This window comes from Danio rerio, chromosome 20 (assembly GCF_052040795.2).
Source record: "Danio rerio strain M-AB ecotype USA chromosome 20, GRCz13ab, whole genome shotgun sequence".
Classification (NCBI taxonomy): Eukaryota; Metazoa; Chordata; class Actinopteri; order Cypriniformes; family Danionidae; genus Danio; species Danio rerio.
Genome location: NC_141040.1, coordinates 28,001,165 through 28,021,615, shown reverse-complemented (window position 1 = coordinate 28,021,615; position 20,451 = coordinate 28,001,165). Strand labels below are relative to the sequence as shown.

General features: G+C 34.8%; 1 protein-coding gene across 10 annotated transcripts in view; it reads left to right on the top strand.

The window, feature by feature from the left end:
- map3k7 (mitogen-activated protein kinase kinase kinase 7) overlaps positions 1-18,791 on the top strand; it is a 45,966-nt gene extending 27,175 nt beyond the window's left edge. For 5 of the 10 annotated variants that reach the window (XM_087296879.1, XM_087296878.1, XM_087296874.1 and 2 more), the window contains 8 exons: positions 2,225-2,331; positions 2,417-2,558; positions 4,167-4,247; positions 10,385-10,452; positions 12,300-12,363; positions 13,291-13,352; positions 13,757-13,872; positions 16,870-18,791. In XM_087296879.1, coding sequence (XP_087153005.1) covers positions 2,225-2,331; positions 2,417-2,558; positions 4,167-4,247; positions 10,385-10,452; positions 12,300-12,363; positions 13,291-13,352; positions 13,757-13,872; positions 16,870-17,050 — 821 coding nt within the window. In that variant the 3' untranslated portion in view covers positions 17,051-18,791. 10 annotated transcript variants of the gene reach the window in all.
- The last annotated feature ends 1,660 nt before the right edge of the window (positions 18,792-20,451 follow it).

Genomic DNA, 20,451 nt, shown 5'->3' with positions numbered 1-20,451 from the left:
TCTGTGAGAAAATAAATGGTTTAGATGCTTTGACTAAAATAGTGTCACAGTTATAATATTTGGGGTAAAAAAATTGTATGCATTTTTTTAAGATGACCTATTATACAAATTATTTTTTTCATGGTGTTTGAACAAAATTTGAGTCCACAGCGTGTGTAAACAAAAAAAAAAAAAAAAAAAACCCCAGCTACTTCTCTTAGATGTTAACCAATAAGGCCTTGTTTGATGCCTAATGAGAAGCATTTTGATGGATGATGACATCAGGGCTTCTGACATGGTGATTTTTTTTGTCTTAACCTAATTAAAGTAAATAAAAATTATTAAAATAAAATAAAAAAAAAATAGAAATATTTAATAAATGTTTTAGGAATGGGGTTTTCAACCTTTTTAGGATTTCCACTGCCCAAAGTTTGTCTAATTTCACTCATGCATTTTATACAGCTTACTTGATTCCGTTAAATCTTTCAATTTAAATGACAGTAAGGTCTACTTGTAAACATGGATAGTGTGCCTGTTTCTGAGAACTCAACATGCCAATCAGTGTTGGGTTCCCAAAACAGCTAGCTGTGAATCATCCTCCATTGTCAATAATAACTCCTTCTCATGTTCCTGCGTCCCCCTTAACAGGTTTCAATATTTAAATTGAAACCTAAGCTCGTAATTCTTATGAGATCACCACACTCGAACAGACTAAATACTTCCACTAAGGGAAAAACGGGCATCTGGGCAGTAATTTCCTGGGCAGTAATGTTTGCTGTTGCCTGTGTGAAAGAGCCTTAAAGGGATAGCTCTCCCAAATACGAAAAGTCTGCCGTCATTTAGTCACCCAATTCACAAAATCTGGAACAGCTTCTTTCTTCTGCTGAACAAACAAGAAGATATTTTGAAGCAAGCTGCAAACCTGTTACCATTGACTTCCATAGTTTTAGTTTTTTCCACAATGGATGTCAATAGATACAGGTTTTTAGCTTTTATCAAAAGATCTTCCTTTGTGTTTAACAGAAAGAACAAACTCATAAAGGTTGATACAACCACTTGAGGGTGAGCAATTACTGAGTACTTTTTTGGGGTGATTTATTCTTTTAATGTGTCCTTGTTGCTTCTATGCTGTAGATATATAACTGTTTATTTGCTTTTATTTTTTAGATATAGTCCTATATAGAAATAGTGTTTCCCGCTGATAGTTTTATGCTGCCCTAACCCAGACTTGATTGAGTATCTTTACGCTTACACCCGCATTCACCTATCAAATATTGCTATTTGTTTGCATTGGGTCATGGGTCTCCAGATTTGTGACTCTCTACTTCAACAAATAATCCCACTCCGTTTATGAATAAGCTTTGTAGCCAAAGAGCAGTTAGTCTTTACCAGCTGTTTGAATGAATTCAATCACATGTGCTCCTGCGCTGTTTTTTTGGTGGCAGATTGTTGCTGATGCTGCGGTTGTAGAGAGGATGTGGGGATATTTTTAAAACATCGGTGATAGACATTGGCATTGTTTATAAGCACAGCCCTACCCACCCGTTTATTTTTTAAATAATTGCCAAAAAAAAGCGATGTCCAAATACACACTGTTCTAGATTTCCCCCTGTTGTAATGCCACAGAAACAAGCCCCACTCATGATTGGTGATAATTTTCCTATTGGCATAGATCAGTCAGAATCAAGCCTTATCCAGTAGTGTTTTGTTGTTTGATTCATATTAACAGCATAGGCGGCAGTACGTACTGTAATTCACACTTTTGTCAATTTATTACTTTTAATAAAAACTTGTGATATTTTTTTTCTCTAGATATTACATTCTTAGACATAGCTGATTGTTAATTTGAGCTTCAGAATGTTTGATATAACTTGGTGTGCTTAAAAGAACTGCATCTTGTGTGCATTTATAGAGAAACAATTGCTTTTGATTCAATTCACGCCTATTTGTATTGTGCTTTTCACAATAATTATTGTTTCAGAGCAACTTTACAAATGTTCACATTATTGCATTACAATTAAAAATGGGCGTTGACAGCATGATGAAATATTTCACAATTTTATCTTTTAAACATGCGTAAATACAACGTTAATGAGCATCAGAGACTTTTTTACGAAAACGTAAAAAATTTTAACTACCTCAAACATCAGAACAGCAATGATATAAGTCAATTTTGGATTGTTTAAAAATGTATTGAAGTCTCTGGTAAAGTTGTCAAGTTTAATGTAATATCTCTCTATTGTAGGCTCACATTTAGACTACACATGTACCAGCAATAAGAACGACATCAACATGGAGCACACAAACTCCCCTGGCAGTAATGATACAATCAAGTTCCCCTACAAACCAAAGGTAATTCATTAACTGTCCACATTACCGCACAAAGACTGAGATACAAAGAAGCTCATGTTTGGAACTTGTGTTTTTGTGCATTCAGGGCATTTCTGGTCAGTCTCTCTCCAGAGGCAGCAGCGTAGAGAGTCTTCCTGGCAGGTCACATTTTCAGCCTTCCTCTGACAGCAAACGAATGAGTGTCGAACTCTCCGAATTGGAGCCCAGATTACCCTTTGCTTCTCCAGGTAACTTATGCTGCTTCCATGCTTGTCATAAAGTTTCAGACCTACCCAGAACCTCACAGACAATGACATTTCACAAATCATACCCTTAAATTAAATTGTTCTATAGGGCCCTGTGAACTATCTTTCATTCATTTCCAGATTACATTTTGATGGTTTAGGTTTAATTCATCCAAAAAGTAGTTTATTATAATCATGAAGGTTACAATTTTGCAAACATACTATTTTGCAATTTACAGAATTACATTTTTAGAAGTTATAAAAATGTATTTAATTCCTGTTCAAATTAAAAGATGGAAAATAATGGTCTGATTATTCATAAAAGCATTAAGCTGCTATGATTGAAATTTATGTATTGAATTTTTATTATTAATTATGTCAAATATTATTAATAGTAATAATAGCCTATAGGGTTGGGCGATGTCGAGCAATTTGGTATCGTGTGATGTCTAATGTAAAACATTGCGATGGACGATGATATCGTGGCCATAGGTGGTGGTGAATTAAATATTTATGAATAATTAATCAGTGTTTCCTTTAGGATTTTTTCCAGCTGTGGAGGCAGACCTTTTACAAATCTACCAACTACCTATGGCGTTATTTCAATGACAATTGGAGAAACAGGGGCAGGGCAGAGGATTGCGATACTGGCTCAGCATCGTGATATCTATCAGCCATGGGCGATGGCATCGTCTATCAATCCAACCCTAGTAGCCTATGCTGCTGATATAGCGTTATAAAATAAATAAATACATGTATTTTTAAAGATTTTTTATTATTTTTACTAGCATTAGCAGTAGTAGTGTAAGAAGTACATTCTGCTGTAATAAGTAATAGAGCTAACCCAGTCTTTTAGATGTATTTTAAATGTTCTTTTTAAAGTTTAGTTTCTATGTATACATGATCTTATTATCTTTCTTTTTTTCCCCAAGTTTAAAATGTTTAAATCCTCATGAAATCATTTTCAGAGCAAGTTTACTTGTTCATATCATCATTTAGTGAGTCGACAAGCTGAAAATGCAATGAACATGATTCTCTGTTTCCCACATGGTAAAAATCATGGGGCCCTACATTTATTAATATTTTTTTCTCTCTTTTTCAGTTGACAATAATATTGTTACTTTAAACTCCACACCTGTCAATTCCTGTTATCAATTTTGTTCTTAGGTTGACATGTTTACAAAAAAAAACACATCACTAACAGTGTCCCTTTTATCGACATTGACCTCACTTTTCTGTACTTGGCTGAATGGAGTGTACACTAGTGTACCGCTGACTTCAGCCAGTGCGCCCAAACACACATCAAGACACAAAAGAGCTGCATGGCCTCCTCTCCTTCTGCAGTCAGTAGTTCAGCAGGCTTCTTGCCTCTGCACGGATGTATGCGCTTTGTTTACATGCTTGTACATATATGTTGCATGTATGTCCTAATAGAAGCTAAAGGATGGCGCGACGCCCCTCACCCAGTCTGTCTTTATCTCTGCTCCCTCTCTCTCTCTTTCTTACTCATTACACACATTGTCTGCACCCTTCTTTCTGTCTCATTACACACATTGTCTGCATGCTTGTGTTTGTCGCTACATGCGCGTGTCTGTATGTGTGTTTTTGCAGCACGTCCACAATATAAGCGAGGTCACCGTAAAACGGCATCACATGGCACCATTCTGGACATTCCCAAGATCATCGTCACAGGTACCGGGAGTGCAGATGCTCCCAGCAAAACAGCTCCTAATCAGAGGGCGTCACTGTGACGCGTGAGCACGTTCTTGGTTGGTTCTCCAGATTGTCATATGTCCTCCGTCAATCTCACTTGTAGCATTACTCATACATTAGCACAGATTTGTGCTGTGGGCATATATTAACTTCAACTTACTCTGACAAAAGTAAATTCATTAGAAAATTTTAAGGTAAATGGTTGCAAACACTTTATATGGGCTTAAGTTAAACAAGCAAATGAAGTAGTTTGAATTCAGTCCAAATAAATTGTTTGCAACTTCTTACCTTAAAAAAAATATGAAATCCAATAAATCATTTTTTTCAGTGTATGATCAGGGTTGTAATAATCTTATGGTTTGAATCTTAGGGTTTACTAAGGCCAAAACAAAGACAGACATTAGCTATGTTTCCATGCAAAGATGCAAATTAAATGTATGCACAAAACAGAAATATCGCATAAAAGACATGCGAACAAAGCTGCGTTTCCAACCAATGAGTCAAAGAGAACAAAATCCTTCCTAAATAACTGGCGCCAAATATCAAAAGAAAAAACTGATTCCGGAGGTCATTAATACTATAATAACACTAATACTGAAATGGTTAATGCATTTTAGAATGACCAAAACAAAATTTCCGATGTTTTACAATGTGCTCAGCCTGCTGGTTTGTCCATTCACACACATTTTTATCATTACATGATCTCTTATAGCAAAATCACATGACTTTTAATGAGCAGATCCAAAATGCACATAAAAATGGATGGAAGAATAGTTATTCTGACTTGTAAAGTACCCTTTCAAAAGTGAATAACTGCCTTTACCATTGTTTTTTAATTAAACAAATATGTTCACTTGGCACATTTCTTTAATACCTGCATCATCATTTTTATGATTTAGAAGAGTCAAAAACTTTAATCAACACACTGTAAGTAGGGCCATGCGGAATCTCTGTGCACAGAAATCTCTGTAATTGTTTGTAAATTTATGTTTATTCAGGTTTGAAATTAATTTCAGCAATATTATTGATTAATATAAAAATGTTTGTATGGTTTATTCACAATACAGTTTGTAAAGTAATATTTTTGTCTTTTAGTAGATATATTACATGAGAGACTTTCTTTGCTTATAAAATGCATGTATCTAATTGGATTTGCATTGTAAACATTAAAAATAAGTTAAAAACGTATTTGTTTTTATTTCATATAAGTTTTTAGTTATGATACTCCAAAAATTATTCTGCATAAATCTGCAGATTTTTTTTACAAAATTCTTCGCAGAAATAACAAAAAATATCTGCAGATTCTGTCTGGCTTCAAACAGAAGATGCATAATAAAACAGGGCTCTAAAAATATCAAAAACAATTAAAAGTACTAGAAAATGTTATTGAAATCAATAAAATGTATCAATAATCCCTTTCTGCTTGCTCTTAGTTCAAAAGCATTTTAATGAACTTTTGATGGCAGTAAAATGGAAATTGCAATCTTTTTTTTGACAGTTCTGAAATTTAATATGTCTAGAATTGCATTGAATTGTTTATGTTTAGTTTTGAGTTTTAATTACATTTTAGAGTTGTGAATTTTTTTTTTTTTTTTTCTTCAGAATTGTGAGTTTGTATCTTACAATTTTAAATTATCTCACAGTTTAGAGTTGTCCAACAATTATCCCCTGAGATCTGCAAAGGTTGAGGAAATTCCAAATTGAACAAAAACAAAAGATCACTGTTGGCTTAAGATTGGCAAGGAAAGTTCAGCATGTGCCTCAACCAGCAGAACTTGGAAATTAAAAAATAAAAATTATAAAAATCAGATTTTTGTGTATCGCATTTGCAAATTTCATTTGTTATTTTATATCCAGTTCTGACTTTTTTAAATTTAGGATTTAGAATTATCTCAAATATGCTCCAAATTTAGAGAAACAAGTAATTCTAGGGGTGAAATGAAGTACTGCAAAATGCAGATACTAATAGAAAAAATATCTGCTTTTGGTCTTTGAATTGTGAGACTCAATATTGTAACTAATTGTGAGTTTATAATTTAAAATGACATGATACAAACTTATTTATGAGTTTTTTAAAGGAAAAACGTTTCTATTAATGCACTATAATTACTATTACTGTGGATAAAACAAGCTTACATTTATTTTTGAGTGCAATTTCTGTACAATTAATTTACAAAACTCAACTGCAGTCATCATAAAGAACATGAAAGATCATAGAAACACATTGGTCATTGTGGAATTAGTAATACAGAAATAATTGGCTTGACTTGTTCATGCTGTTATACTTGGTGATTAACTATTTCAAAGGCTAATCAAAACAGTTTCTGTCTCCTGCATTATTATTATTATTATTAGATTCACTATGCCCTCATTTTTTATCCACTTAATTTCTTACTCAACATTTTCTTCAAATGCATTTGTGTCAGGTTTGATGGTGGACAGTGAATCTGGAGTAACAGCCATTCCAATCACTACTCTCTCTCCCCTGCTCATCTTTCTTTCTCTTATTCTTCATTTTGATTGTAGTGAACATCAGGCAATGATTTGAACACCCCGTTCTCATGGCTGCCTTTTGAAATGCTATAAAAATACGATAAGCAGAGATTTAAAGCATGCGTGGTGAATGGAGATGGGGATGTGGATTGATATGCCTGCTTCTGTCTTCCTGTTTGGCTTTGTAGCCGGTGAAAGTGAATAGGCTAGTGTGTGTTTATGATGTTTTTATCTCTCAGTGGGCTTATAGTCTCGCCTGCAGAAAGGATGTCTCCAAACGCTTTGCTTTTTGCTCTCCTTTTTCCACACACATGCACACACAAACGTTCATTAACTCCTTCATTAATTCAGTGGACGTGGTTTTGATGAATCTCCTTCACATTGAGGGTCATTGCTATTATTATCATCATCTCTAATAAAACAGAAGGAAATGGGGACACTGAAGGATCGCGGGGTGGGGTAAATGAAAGCAGGAGTTGCATGATGAAAAGGTTAATAATGTGGTGTAACAATGAGAAAATCTGATTGGCATCTGAATTGCATCCCTCCTGCATGCACGCTCTTGTCCTGTCAATCATTTTTGTTATTCTTGTAATCATTTTTGGCATCGAATTGACCTCATCAGTGACAGTCATTATTAACAATAAGAGTTGGCGTCATATTTATGGTAGATTTTTTTATTTTTTTATTTTTTTTTGGTCATGTGTTAATTGTTTATATTTGGATTACTTATTAGGAATTTACAACATCATCTGTGGCATACAGCTGATTACTTTAGATGTTTTTAGATTACTTTAGACCCCCCCCCCCCCCCCCCCCCCCACCCCCTAACTTAACATTGCCAAGACAACTTAACTTGTCATGAGTCTGTCATAAAAATTAATCAAAAGGCCATTATAATTTAGGATAATGTTTGCATGAATATTTTTCTTTTTTCAGTGGAACAAACTGAAATTTTTATTATTAGTTTTGTTTTTTTTATTTATTAAAGTACTTTCATATGATTACAAATCATAAGCTGAAAAGTAAAAAAAAACTAAATGAGGTTAGGCTGATTTTCTAAGTGGTTGTGTGTTAGCAACATAATTATTTGCAAAGAAAATACCACTTAATGCGGTTATGCCTTATTTACCCTTTGTATTCTTGGAGGAGTATAAAGTGAAATTAATCAGGAAGAGCTGAGCATGATGTAAAGACTTTAAAGACTGGTTGCAACTTTGAATAGATGAGGTTAGTAAGTGATTCTGTCCTGGCCGTTTCATAATGCCATGGATTTCTCTCAGATGTTAAATTCTGTGTAGAAACTTGCAACACCATCTTGTTAACAGAAATTCTGTTTCAAGTTTAGCATATAAGCCAATTCATTTGTTAGTTGTATTAGCAGAGATATGCATGAAGTAACATACCACTCTCAACAACCCTATTTATTCACAATGAGGTATATGCACACAGACTTTTAATTTCAGTCAAATAGCCTCAGAGCTTTCTGTTAATTGTCAGCCCATACAAAATCGTCGCGTTTAATATCTGATTTCTTTAAAAGAACAGGGATCTTCACTGCCTGGCTGAGATACAATATAAAGTGGGTGTCAGAAGCACTGCTTTAAATTATATTTTTCCGCGCCATGTCTTTAAGATATTGAAATTAATTTTACCCCAGTATTTTCAATGGAATTTTAGCACTAACCTGCTGCTAATGATGCCGCCTGCGCTTAAGCGATTTTTCTTCTCTTTTTATGATTTAAAGGGCCCCTCACTTTAAAACCCCCCTCTTTCAGTTCAAGTCTACCTCTAAATTAAAAAAATATATACTTATTGATGGTTTTGGAGCTCTGAGAGCATAGGGAGAAGGGGGAATGGCCGGCAGAGCAGAGGAAAAAGAGGGGAGCGAACAACTGTGGTCAGTTGGCTCACAAAATAAGATATAAACCGTAAGGAGATACATGATTTTATAGTTTACAAAGTTAAACGACAAAGAAATAAATAGTAAGTATTTTAATGCCCTGCTACATTTGTTATTCATAATTTCATACACAACCACAATTCGTTATAACATCATAAAGATAATTGTACTTTTATAAACACTAAATGAAGAAGACTTCTCTCCTCTTCAATCCCCGGGTCTAAATGCAGACACAGTGGATAGCAGTGCAGCAGGTCTCTTGCCGTGTCTATTCCAACCATTAACCCTGCTAGTAATCTGTATTATTTTAAACATAAGTAAACACAGCAGCACCAATAAGTGATGTGTCTGAATGGTTGAGAACGAACTCAACTGATAAAAGAAAGTCTACCATTCTGCTTTTCATCCGCTTGTTAAGTCTGACGTCACGCGAAGCGGCTTCCGGGTCCAAGCGCTCTATTTAACTGAATGGGGAGACTTATGAAATGCCAATAATAAACGTTTACAAAGTGATTTAATGCTTTTGAAAATCACGATCGCAGTATATATGTCCATGCCTAATATCCGATGGCCAGAAAGTGATGAATTTTTTTTATAAATTGTAAAATATTTGCTATTTGTTATGCAGCAAGCCTAGAGATTGTTGTGTACACTATGACTTTATGTAAAATTAACTTTAATGTGTGATAGGAATAAAACGTGATCATAAACGAATGATTTCTCCACTCAAATGAATGGCGGCTTGGACCCGGAAACAGTATTACATACGTCACAAACACGTCACCACTTAACAAGCGGATAGGAAAAGCAAACTCTGCTATGAATAATAATGAGAAACCGATAAGTCATCACACCATTAGCAGATTCGCACTGTCATTGATTTTAATCCCACCCCAAAAAATATTTTAAATCCAGAAGATATAATTAGCTGTCAAAAGCTCAAAATTATCCTGTAAATATTGACTGAAAACACCAACTGTGCATATAGCCCATTATTGTTTTTTCTCTTGGAACAGAATTATATATATTTATTATATATAAATTTAGACTTATTACACCTATTTACATTTACATTTCTTTACCTAATTACAAATATATGAAATGTCTGCCACAGATGATGTGTCTAGAATGACGTTGTGCCTAACCTAAAATATATACTCATCATTCGCATCATGTCATTTTTGGCACCTGAAGAACGTCTTCTATAGCAAGTCACAGTCTATCAGTCATTCACTTCTGCTTGTACTATTCTAGATCCTTTAACTGAATTGTCATTTGTGTGAATGTTTGTATATAGACTTCTTTAGTAAACTTGTGTTATCTTCTATTAGTCATGATTGAGTTTACAGCTCCTATCATTGCTGTTTTGTTTTTTTTCCTTGGGTACACACTTATAGTCGTCTTTTGAAAGCAATATCGCATTCATTACGCCATGATAGGAGCTGTCCAATCAGTGAAGGCCAAGCTGCCTGTGTGATTCTGTAGGTGTGGTTTGCGGTTTTTGGTGTAAGGTGTGTGTGTGTGTGTGTTGCTGGGAAGGCCTTGTGAGGGTTTATTCATGTAAAGGCCGCGTTGGAAGAGATGCTGTCACGCTAGAGTTGGACATTTAATCAGTGCAGCTGTCTGACTGTCACGTCCCTGTGGTGAGAGCTTATACACCAACCACTACGACTCATCAGATTCCTCTCTTCTTTCTTTGTCATTTCTCTCTCTTTTGCAGCAACCTGTGAGCCTCATAGACGCAGATCTGTGCAGGATCTTCCTGCCATTGGTACAGATGCCAGTCAGGTAGGATGCTTCAATTTCACACTTTCATTGGTGCGATGTGTTATGAATCGGGAAGAGTTAAGCTGTTACAAACACTATAGGAGGTAATGTTTTATACAGCCAGGTAACAAGAAGCGGTGCTATATCTCCAGTAAAGTAAGAGTTTCCAGGTGGAGGACACAGTTTATCAAATAAATAAAAAAAGAAAGGTGTACAATCTGTTTTCTTAAAGAATGTTGAGACACTGTTGTCTAGATTTTCCCTACAGGGCTTTTTGAACTAACATCATTTAGCTCTGTTCTCTCACACTTGTTCTCTGCGCGCTTGGGAAAATAGTTCACTTAAAGTTTAGGCAGCACCTAAGGCTGTGTTGGTGGCTACACATAGATGTCCAATTAACTGCTGCTTCTATGGACTGCACTGCTGTATGTAAGCCGTCTGCCATAATTGGAACGATCAAAGCTGGTCTGTGAAAACTTTGCAAAATGATTCTGCATTAGTTTTAACTTTCACTGACAAAGAACTGCCCAGACACCCTGTTATTCACATGGAAAATAACCAGCCACTGTTCATTTCGATCATCGTGAAGAAAATTAGGGCTGAATAATACATTCTTTGAGCATCGATATGTCAGGTGTGTTTCTGCAATAGTCACATCGCAGGATTCTATTTATTTATTTTTTTTATCATTTATAAAATGACGATCATGTTATTTTACATTTAATTGTTCAATTACTGTACTTGAATAGTGTTCGAATTCCTAGAAAACCATAAAGCACTGTTTATTTATAAATTTTTGCTGGTAATTTATTATATTTCATGCAGATGAACTGCATAGAAAAATACTTGAATTAAATCTTTCCAAATAGAGCTATTCAAGTAATCTGAAATTATATGCATACCGCAATATACATCATGGCAAAAAAAAAATAATACAATGTCCATACCTGCTAACATTTGTCTTCGAAATACCAGGAGACTTGGGGGCAAAGCTGCCAGTGTTTGTTTGTCTGAATAACACAGTTGAGAACCGGGTTAGTAACTGTACTTGGTGTTAGTAATGGAACGGGTTATGGGCGGCCACTGCAATCGCATACTATACCAAAGTTGGCTACCGGGGTGTTACAGACTAGCAAAAAGTAAAGGCCCGAGGGCGAAGTGAAATTACGGTAGTTTTCCTGAAGAAATAACAAAACGAGTGGGTGGCAGGAGATGGGTCTGAAATATGGGAGACTCCTGGGAAACAATACGAGTGTTGGCAGGTATGACAATGTCAGATTTTTCTGATAAATATTAATGTAAACATGTAACAATGATACACCTACAATAACAGACCAGCAAGTAAAACATTTCTTATAATTATTCGATAAATAGAAAGTGCATTCATTTCAAATGTATTTTTTTAATAGTACATCCCTTTTCATTATATGTAGTGCGCAGTTCTTAAATAAGCCCCAAACTCCTTTACAGTTGTGTAACTACAAAAGATTGCAGTGCAAATAAAATCCAGAAAAAGGGAGGAAGTGTATCTGTTTCTGTCTTGAAGTCAGATTTATATGATTTTGTGTATTTTAAAATAATAATACAGTTTTGTGTACAATGTAATTCCTATTGAGGTGTGTGGGAAAAATAAAAATGTAAGTTACAACCTTTTAAACTGAGTACTTAGGATTAAGTGTAAATGGCAAGATTTCTTTCTTTTGATGACCATTATGTGCTCATAAAGGCCCTTTAAGAGATGACAATCAGTTCTGAATGGTGCTAAACCAGCCTTTGAAATTGAAAATATTTCATTGTCATTATCCATTTGTTTTTATTTATTGGTATTTAAAGTGCGTAATTAACATATTTTTTTTATTCAATCACAGGATAGCAGAAACAACAGCAGATCGTCCAGTCCAAGCTTTAGGATGATTACACCAGACAGGACAGGTAGAGTCACTGAAATATTGTGCTGTAGGACTTAAATCATTTTAAACAGGTTTTAACTTTGCTTTGTCCAAGTAAAGCTACTCAATTGTGCTGACATCCACCCAATGACCAACAATCCAACTCAGTAAAACTTTTTTATTTAGAATTAATTTTTTATTACAAATACATAGAATTCACAACAGCTGTGTGTAATTTTTACCGCAAATTCACCAAATTAAATTCCTTTAAAGTCTTTAACCCTGTATAATTCAAAAAATTCATTTTTATTAGTCTTAAAAAGGCTTAGACTTGTCTACTTGAAATCTGCAGAAACCCTGGTCTACAGTTTCCTTCAACCATCATAGATATACATGTGCACACAGACAGAGATCATGTAAGAATCTATGTAGTCTCTCATGCCTACATGTAAAACTCGTTATGTAAATGCATGATGCATTAACTTTTAAATGGGCATTGTGGATGATGCATTATTATGAGAGCTTTGTGCAACTTTGGAATTATATCATTGTGCTGTTTTGTGAGGATATTTCTAAACCGTCTATGTTGATATTCACTCGTGATCTCAAAAGTTCACATCCTCCGTGTGAGTGTGTGTGTGTGTTTGTAAATCAGTATCAGTGACAGTAAACGGCTCAGGCAAAGCAACAGACGTTACGTAAGCAGCATCAATGATTTAGAATGGTTTCTGTCTGTCAGTCACAGACTTGGCAGACGTGACTGCTATTATTACTGAACTCTTGCTTTCTTTCAGTTGTTTACCACAGTCTACTTTTAGCAGTACAGAACAAACTAGAAACCACTTAGTGCACTGATTTGATAGCTGGTTTGCTCTGCATATCCACATAATAAAAGGAGCCATGCTATAATACAGACAGACTAGTTTTCAGTTTATGATTTATTAAAAATGTTTATATTTTATTTTTGTAGACACTAATGGCTCAGATAACTCTATCCCTATGGCCTACCTGACCCTGGACCATCAGTTACAGGTATGAAATTGAAAATAAATTTCAATATGACTGCTATTTTACACCTAAAATTTCAGTTTCAGCCCAGTGTGTCCAGAATTTTTGATTTCAGACTAGGTTTATGACTGCACATGCATGGAAACTGTGGTGGAGATGATTTAATTTCCGAGTATTGTGATCTCACTCTTCCCACTAAAGATTCCCAAGGTGTAAAAACAGCCCTCTAATTGAATCAAGCCTGGGTTAGAGTTTTATATGCTATTTATATGGTGTAATTGGGTTATAAATGCATTGCTGCAAATTGAGAGAGACATTTTGATCATCTTGGCGTTCAGTCCACGAAGGGTATAAATATCACTTTTGCATTTCTGATTAATTAGCCAAAATCTGTGACATTTGATGAATGAATCTGTGTTTGTTTGCAGCCTCTTGCCCCTTGTCCAAACTCCAAAGAGTCGATGGCAGTGTTTGAGCAGCACTGTAAAATGGCACAGGAATACCTGAAGGTGCAGACAGAGATCGCACTTCTCAAACAGAGAAAGTAAGTCAGAGGAATATGAATCCGTTCAAATAATCAGCATGTATAATACGAATTGGGGTTTTCATCAGTAACTTTTACACACTTTGCATATCCATTCATATAAATTTGAAATTAAATATGTAAAACACATTGTAAATTGGACTTTTTTTGTATAAAATTTTAAGATTTACCTTTTATAATTGAGTGAAATGTGTTTGAAGTATTAAAATATTAAACTGGAAAAGCAGATTAATTAAAACTTAAACAAAAATAGCTATTCCTAAATGGTCAAATCAAAGTAAGAATAGGAAGGCAAAACTCATGTCAGAATTACTAACAAGAAGTAACAAAACTAACAATTGTACAATATAAAAATTATAGATAATACAAAATATTCACATAAAATGCAATAGTATATAATAATACGTAAATAACACTGGGATTACCACATAACCAAACTTTTTATCATTGATCATTATTGATAATTGTAATATAATGACAAGATGTGATAAATGTTATTTAAATACCTACATATGAAATTTACTTAATTTTCATACATAGATCCTTTTTTTCTTTATACAATTACAGTGGGTATAGAAAACAATCACCCCCCTTCAAAATAGTTGCATTTTGTTGCATTGTAGCCTGAAATGAAGACAGACACATTTTTTGTTTAATCTAACTGTATTTACTTAGTGCAGCTTATAACACCCAACCAAAAGATATAACACCAAAATGTCAGAAAAAAATGTACATATAAAAAAACAAAATTAATGGGTTGGAAAAAGGATCACCCTCTTGTTTCAGCGTTTGGTTGAATAACCTTTTGCTTTAAATACAGCCTTTAATCTGTTGCGATACGTTTCTACTAACTTTGCACATTTAGACTTTGCAATATTAGCCCACCCCTCTTTGCAGAACTGTTCAAGTTCAGTTAAATTTGATGGTGTCCATTTGTGGACTGCAGTACTCAAATTATTCCACAGATTTTCAATGGGGTTTAAATCAGGACTCTGACTTGGCCATGCCAGGACATTCACCTTTTTCTCCTTCAACCACGGTGTGGTCAGTTTTGCTGTGTGCTTCGTGTCATTGTCATGTTGGAAGGTAAACCTTCTTCCCATTGATGACCTTCTGGCAGAGGGCAGCAGATTTTCCTTAAGAATTTGTCAGTATTTTACCTCATCCATTTTTCCTTCTATCCTGACAAGTTCTCCAGTTCCTGCTGCAGTGAAACAACCCCATAACAAGATATTTCCACCACCATGTTTTATGGTAGGAATGGTGTTGTTTGGATGGTGAGCTGCATTGAATTTCTGCCATACATATCATATGGTGTTGAGGCCAAATAATTCAATTTTAGTCACTGACCATGACACTTTTTTCATGTGGCTTCTAGGTGGGTTTTGGCAAAGCTCTGTTCTGACTTTATGTTGCTTTTCTTGAGATGAGGCTTTTTTCATGCAACCCTCCCACACAAGCCACATTTGGGGAGAATTGTTGATATTGTTGTCACATGCACACAATGACCACTCTTTGACATAAAATATTGCAACTACTTCAGAGTTGTTGTAGGCCTCTTGGTTGCCTCTTTGACCAGTTTCCTCCTGGCTCTTTCATCCAGTTTGGAGTGACGTTCTGATTCAGGGAGGGTCTGTGTTGTACCAAATACATTCCACTTTTTAAAAATGGACTTCACTGTGCTTCTAGGCATTGATAAAGCATTTGATTTTTTTTGTATCCATCTCCTAACTTGTGCCTGGCCACAACTTTATCCCAGAGATCTTTTGACAATGCCTTGCCACCCATAGTTGATGGTTTGCTTCAGTTGCACTACCTGGGGTTGAAATGTTACACTAAAGGTATTTTCATGCTGAGCTGATCAAATTGACCACCAATGAAAGTTAAATTGTGTTGTGTGTCGTTAAGAAGGTGATTAGCTACATCTGATTGAGTTTACAAGTATTTTTTAGGAGGGGGGTGATCCTTTTCACAACTGAGTGAATTCTGTTTCTATGCTTGTTGTTGTTTTCTGACATGTTGGTGTTATATCTTTTACATGGATGTTATACATTGTACTGAATAATTACACCTAGATAAAACAAAACTGTCTGTCTTCATTTCAGGCTACAATGCAACGAAATGTAAATATTTTGAAGGGGGTGATTCTTTTCTATACCCACTGTATTTACATTTTGCTTTTAGATTAAATATGGAAGAACTATACTGTTAATTAAAACATCTTTATTGTAAAATTTTACCATGAAAACAAGTTTTATTAGAATTTGATGAATATATATATTTTTTTAATAAATTGGGTACAATTCTGTCATTCAAACTGTTAATAAAAGAACTGCATTTGCCAGTGTTCATTATGAAATACATTAAAAATAAAAGGCTATTTTAAAATAAAGAATTTTTAGTTTTGGTTTTCAGTTTGTCCTGATTCTTTTATTTATTTATTTAACCAAGACTTTTAATTTCAATGTATCACAACTAAAAACCAGAGTATTTGTATTTTTAGCCATAGGCATGGCCAGACAAAATCTGTGGACGTTTTTGCTATTTCTGTGGAGAATTTTGTAAAAAATCTGCAGATTTATGTGGAATTTTAGGAGAATCGTAACTAAAAACTTAATATATGAAATAAAAAAATAATACATTTATAACTATTATTTAATGTTTAAATCCACTTATTTGGTAAACAAAGCAAGTCTGTCATATAATATATCTACTAAATTACAGAAAATATTACTTTACAAAGTGTATTGTAAACAAATCATATGAATATATTAATGTTACTAATATTATATCACAATAATATAAGTGAATTTAATTTAAAAACTGAATAAATATAAATTTGCACACAAATAGATACATAGACTTAAAAATTGGCTAAAAATCTGCAGAAATCTGTGTGCGGAGATTCTGTGTGGGCCTAGCTAAAGTATATGCATTGTTTGTTTGTTTTTTCCCCATTCTCCCTCATCCCCTAATGTCTTTTGTCCATCTCTACAGGGAAGAGCTGATAGCAGAACTAGACCAAGATGAAAAGGATCAACAGAACGCATGTCGCCTCGCTCAGGAGCAAAAGAAGCTCATAGAGGAGAACAAGAGTCTGTCCACCTACTACCAGCAATGCAAGAAACAACTGGAGCTGATCCGAGCGCAGCAGCAGAAGAGACAGGGCACCTCATGAACCCTCTACTCATTAAAAAGAGCCAGACTGACTCTATCCTAACCACAGCCCCGGTATCTCCACCTCCCCAATCCAAACATTGGGGCTTAGCTATAGTTTGACCCAGAAACTCCATTATAGCGCCTCTTAAAACAACCCTTATGCACCCATGAAATCTCTGAAGATGGAAACTGTAGGACTTGTGCTCCACAGAGCAGGAGAACATGGGTCATTTCCACCAATGCAAACAGTAGCAAGACCCTGCGCTCAACTGCACAAGCATGCTGCGTTTGGCAGAACAAAAAGTAAATAAAAAATACAGTCGGACATCTGATAAACATGCAGATCTTCAGATATCCAGACAAGCCAGCAAACACAAATGCAAGGACTCCTGCATTTTACATCAGGACTGCAGATGGAGGATGTTAAAGGAACAAATTAGATTTTTTCGAATGTCATATTTCCCCCCTTCCACATCCCAAAATTCCCTGAGGGGTTTGCCTTATTCCCCTCGAAAAGGTGTTGGCCCTCAAGAATGTGAAAGTGAAGTGGCTTTAAGATTCATACAAAAGCTAATTTTATCATTTTTAGATTTATATTTTATTTAGTTACATTCACTTTTGTGTGTGTTTTTCATTTTAGCCCATTTTATGCAAAAAAAAAATGTTCCTTATTTTTTCATATGTCTCTTTGCCCTAAAAAGTGTTATAATGTATTATTGATTGAAATTGGGGGATGTATATCTTACATATGCCTTGCATGTCGACCTTGCTTTTATGGAGAAACAAGGGACGATTTGTGTGTATGTGCGGCCTCGCAAGAAAACGCCAGTTTTGCAATAGGCTTCTTTTATTTTCCCGCTCCAAAAAAAAAAAAAAAACAGTCATCAGTCTAAAAGAGAATGAAACAAAATACTTGAGTGTATGTGATTGCGAGTACAAGCATTTTAATCATGATTTCAGTATTCTTGTGTTTCTTTTGCTCTTGTGTATCTTTATCTAACCATGTATGGTAATTTATCCAGGGTTTTCAGATCCGCTTCATAGCTTTTATTGCAATTGTGGGAAAGATGCTCTTTCTCTGAGCTTGATTTATTCAGTTTTAGTTCACATGCTGCCTTAGAGTTGAACTGCTTGCATTTTACTTGACTTGTTTTGTTGCTTTGCGGCAACGAGACCGCTCACACATGCTGTGCTTAATGCGGTTAGGAGTTTTAGAAATTGGTAGGGAATGCAACACAAGTGAAATTAAGAGTGGCCGGATTTTGTCTGGTCTGAATGATCTTGTCAATATGCTGCAGAAATCATGAAATTGTGATAAGGGCAGTCCAGCCGTTCTGGTTCTGTTTAGTTTTTTTGGTTTTCCATTCTTACCACTAGTTTTTCATTCCTCTAGTATTTGAAAGAAAAATCAGAGCTGTATTGTTACATTTAGGTATGAATTCCACCCTTTGTTTGCTTTGTTCTACCCAGCACCGACTCACCAACCACACAGTTTTGCACAATCCCGCCAATACTGGTTAAGAATGCTCACTATGAAGGGAAATCTTGAACAAATACACGTTTGGATGTTCAAGATCTTCAAGTGACTTGTTCACAATTCTTTTTGTTGTTAACAGTGAAGTGTTTTATTTTTTTCTTCAGTTCAACGATCTTGATGAGTTTCTGTACTATGTGCTGTAAATAAGATTTCTTAAGCTATTGGGAATGGGAATACACAGGTGAAGGTCGCATCTTGAAATAAATCGAACAGGTTAAAAAAAGTCTTGCTCGTGTCTGTTGTATCTGGTTTTCAGTTCAGCTTTTTTTTTTTGTAAACAAAACATTTTCTGAATAGTTTATTAAATTACACAGAATACGTTAACTGAATATTTATTGTCATTTCAAACAAATAGCTGCTGCAGTGGATGGTGAAATAAGATGGCATTCCTCTCAAACATTGGCACTAAGAGGACCCTGAGCTAATACTGGTCTACAATTTGGATGTTTTCTGCTTGTTAGTCTAATAATACAGTATTTTCATCCCTCTTTTTAACTTATTTATACTGCTGATACACTGGACAAATTTTAGCGCAATGTTGCCAGGCAATTTTCCCTGCTGAAAAATTCAGCTTAAAACAGCCTAGGCTTGTTGGCTGGTTTTAGCTGGTTGACCAGGCTGGTTTAAGCTGTTTTTTCAGTAGGGTTGGGAAATGATGCCATCAATTGGCAACCAAGTGAGACACAGCAAATAATTGTTTAGGCAACCGGTTCCAGATACAATTTTGGTGCGACATATCCCAATAGAAAACTATAGCCATCAGTCTGCATATTGCCTGTTTACATAACATTGCTCAAAATGTTGCACTGGGAGTGTTACGTGTGTGTGCATTATTCTTTATAATAATTCAAATGCACATCGTCTTTTCCTTTCTTATCCTTCGCCGTTCAGGTAAAATATCGAGCATGACTAATTTTGACCACGTGTTACCCCATTTGTGGTTTTATAGATATTTTAAAAAACGTTAACATGTTTAAAAGCTAGCATGTGTGCTATCAAACAACACAAAAAGTTAGCTTCTCTACCGTTTACTTAAAACCATATCGTAATAAAAAAAAACATTTCATTCTGAAATGGTTATTTGTGCTGAGGGTTCCCGCCTTTTAAACCTCTTGACTGTTAAAGGCGCCTTATTTTCTCGAAGCATCAAATACACAGACTGTCGACACTCTCAACAGGTAATTTATTCCTTTCTTAAAACTTCTACAAATTTACATTTTAGTCCTAGTTTCAATCGCGTCTTATTGTATTTCAGTTAACCGAACTTGTTCGTGTGAATATGTTCAGTTGTGTCAGCTGTTTTCCACTGGGTAAGTAACAATCCTTCTTGTAAATACTTGTTAATATGCATAAACATATTTAGACACCAAAATATAAAAGCTAATATTTCAAGAATTTTTATAATTTAACAGTAAATGGCTCTCTCTGTATCCTTCTGTTGATTTTTGCTAGCATTACTTTTGGCCCTAATAAGCAAATAGCAGTGCACCGTAACACCCTTTGTATTCATGTGTTGTCGTTTTTAAACAATTTACAAGACAAGACATAAACTGAAATGTATACTAAAATGATTAATTAAGCTTAAGTTACATATTGACTTGTGTGATTTTAAAAGCATTTTGAATAAACCTACGAAACAAGGACAAAGGCTACACCATTGAGTACAAGATTTTTAATCAACAAATATTGTTTATGTCATGGGTTTTTCCTTTGGAAGCGAGTAGTATATCATTGTTGTAACCATCTATTGTTGGCTTGTCTAAAAAGAAATTATTATTGTTATTATTATTATCTATTTAAATAAGCCACAGACAGGCTTTAACTATAAACGAAATGTTAACGTTTTTATCTTGTAATGCCACTTTGAACCAGAAGAGGACGAT